This window comes from Hirundo rustica, unplaced genomic scaffold (assembly GCF_015227805.2).
Source record: "Hirundo rustica isolate bHirRus1 unplaced genomic scaffold, bHirRus1.pri.v3 scaffold_102_arrow_ctg1, whole genome shotgun sequence".
Lineage (NCBI taxonomy): Eukaryota > Metazoa > Chordata > Aves > Passeriformes > Hirundinidae > Hirundo > Hirundo rustica.
This window is the reverse complement of record NW_026690208.1, coordinates 18,880-21,428: the sequence shown is the minus strand read 5'-3', so window position 1 is coordinate 21,428 and position 2,549 is coordinate 18,880. Positions and strand designations below refer to the sequence as shown.

Below are 2,549 nucleotides of genomic sequence, written 5' to 3'. Positions count from 1 at the left end.
GAACCAGGTCTGGCCCCTCAGTGAGCATTGGCCAGCAGCAATCAGGGCTACAGCAGCCAAGATGAAGGAAGTTCTCCTAGACCGAGACAAGGGGGATGGTGCTTAGTGGCAGGGAATGGTCTGTGAGAAAGGGCTTTGACTCTTCTAAGAGAAATCTCTCCTCAGCTGTCATTGTGTTTTCTCCTGCAAAAGGTATCAATGTCTGGAGAAAGCAAATGTCCAACAGCAGCTCCATCAGCCACTTCCTCCTGCTGCCATTGGCAGACACACGGCAGCTGCAGCTCCTGCACTTCTGCCTCTTCCTGGGCATCTCCCTGGCTGCCCTCCTGGCCAACGGCCTCATCATCAGCGCCGTAGCCTGCGGCCACCTCCTGCACACGCCCATGTTCTTCTTCCTGCTCAACCTGGCCCTCACCGACCTGGGCTTCATCCTCACCACTGTCCCCAAAGCCATGCACAATTCCCTCTGGGACACCAGGAACATCTCCTACACAGGATGTGCTGCACAGCTATTTCTGTTTCTGTTTTTCATTTCAGCAGAGGTTTCCCTCCTGACTGTCATGTGCTATGACCGCTACGTGTCCATCTGCAAACCCCTGCACTACGGGACCCTCCTGGGCAGCAGAGCTTGTGCCCACATGGCAGCAGCTGCCTGGGCCAGTGGTTTTCTCACTGCTCTGCTGCACACAGCCAATGCATTTTCCCTGCCCCTGTGCTATGGCAATGTCCTGGGCCAGTTCTTCTGTGAAGTGCCACACATCCTCAAGCTCTCCTGCTCACACTCCAAGCTCAGGGAACTTGGGGTTTCTATTTTAACTACCTCCTTAGCATTTGGTTGTTTTGTGTTCATTGTTTTCTCATATGTGCAGATCTTCAGGGCCGTGCTGAGGATCCCCTCTGAGGAGGGACAGCACAAAGCCTTTTCCACCTGCCTCCCTCACCTGGCTGTTGTCTCCCTGTTCCTCAGTACTGCAGCATTTGCCCACCTGAAGCCCCCTTCCATCTCTTCCCCATCCCTGGATCTGGCACTGTCAGTTCTGTACTCGGTGGTGCCTCCAGCCCTGAACCCCCTCATCTACAGCCTGAGGAACCAGGAGCTCAAGGCTGCAGTGTGGAGACTGGTCACTGGACAATTTCAGAAACATTAAATTGCTGGCCAGTTTCTGCAAATAATTTTAATAAAAGTAATCTTTCATAGTTCTTGTTGGTTTGGGTATGGGGTTATATCCCTGTGTTTTAGTTCTTAAACACTGTCCACAAAAAAGGCCATTGTTTGTGCCATTTCTCATTTTCATTCTCTCTATATTTGCTGGGCCCAGACTGTGTCAATGAGGGGCTGTTCTCTCAGTGGCTTTAAATAAACTAAAGGATCTCCCGGCAAAGTTTTCACTGGTGACTGCCATTTTGTTCTCTGGAGCTGCAGAGCAAAGGTCTGTGTGCACAGCTGGGTGCAGGTCATGGGTGGCACAGCAGCTCTGCTCCTGCTGGCCACACCATTCCTGATCCAGGCCAGGTGCCATTGGCCTTCTTGGCCACCTGGGCACACTGCTGGCTCATGGCCAGCCTGCTGTCCATCAGTGGAACAGGTCCATTTCTGCCTGGACACTCTCCAGCCACTCTGTCCCCAGCCTGTAGCACTGCAGGGGTTGTTGTGGCCAAAGTGCAGGACCTGGCCCTTGGTCTTGTTAAACCTCCCACTGTTGGATTTGGGCCCTGGATCCAGCCTGTCCAGGTCCCTCTGCAGAGCCCTCCTACCCTCCAGCACATCCACACTCACACCCAGCTTGGTGTCATCTGCAAATTTGCTGATGGTGGACTCAATCCCCTCATCCAGATCATCAGTGCAGACATTGAAATCCACGCTGGCTGGGTCTGATCCCTCGGCCATCCTGTGGGTGCCATGTGATGGCTCTCAAGGTGATCTGTTCCAGAACCTTGCTGGGCACCGAGGTCAGGCTGACAGGCCTGGAGTTCCCCAGATCCTCCTTCCAGCCCTTCTTGGGGATGGGCTCACACTGGCACCTCCAGTCCTCTGGGACCTCCCTGCTGAGCCAGGACTGATGAGAAATGATGGAGAACAGCTTGGTGAGCTCATCCAACAGCTGCCTCATCCCCCTAGGATGGATCCCATCTGGTCCCAGAGACACCTGTGAGCATCTGAGGGGCTCAGCAGGTCACCAGCTGCTTCCTCCTGGATGACAGGGGGGCTGTTCTGCTCCCTGTGCCCATCTACCAGCTCAGGAGAACACGTGTCATGAGGATCACCTGTCTGATTGTTGAAAAATGAGGCAAACAAGGTGTTAAGCAGCTCAGCCTTTTCCTTATCTCTAGTTACTATATTCCTCACAGTATCCAATAAAAACTAAAGGTTCTCCTTATACCACATTTTGCTATAAATTTTTCCCCTGAGTTCCCACAAAAATTTCATGGGCAGCCAGGCCAGTCATTTTCCTCACTGGCTCATCTTTTGGCACACCAGGACACGATGCTCCTCTCCCGTTAAGATTCCTTTCTTGAAGTGTCTCCATCCTTCCTGGACTCTCCTGTTT

General features: G+C 52.9%; 1 protein-coding gene across 1 annotated transcript; it reads left to right on the top strand.

Moving 5' to 3' along the window:
• The first annotated feature begins 202 nt into the window (after positions 1-202).
• LOC120747607 (olfactory receptor 14J1-like) lies at positions 203-1,148 on the top strand. The gene has a single exon (XM_040053625.2). The coding sequence runs from the start codon at positions 216-218 to the stop codon at positions 1,146-1,148; it is 933 nt and encodes a 310-aa protein (XP_039909559.1). The 5' UTR covers positions 203-215.
• Positions 1,149-2,549: the final 1,401 nt, after the last annotated feature.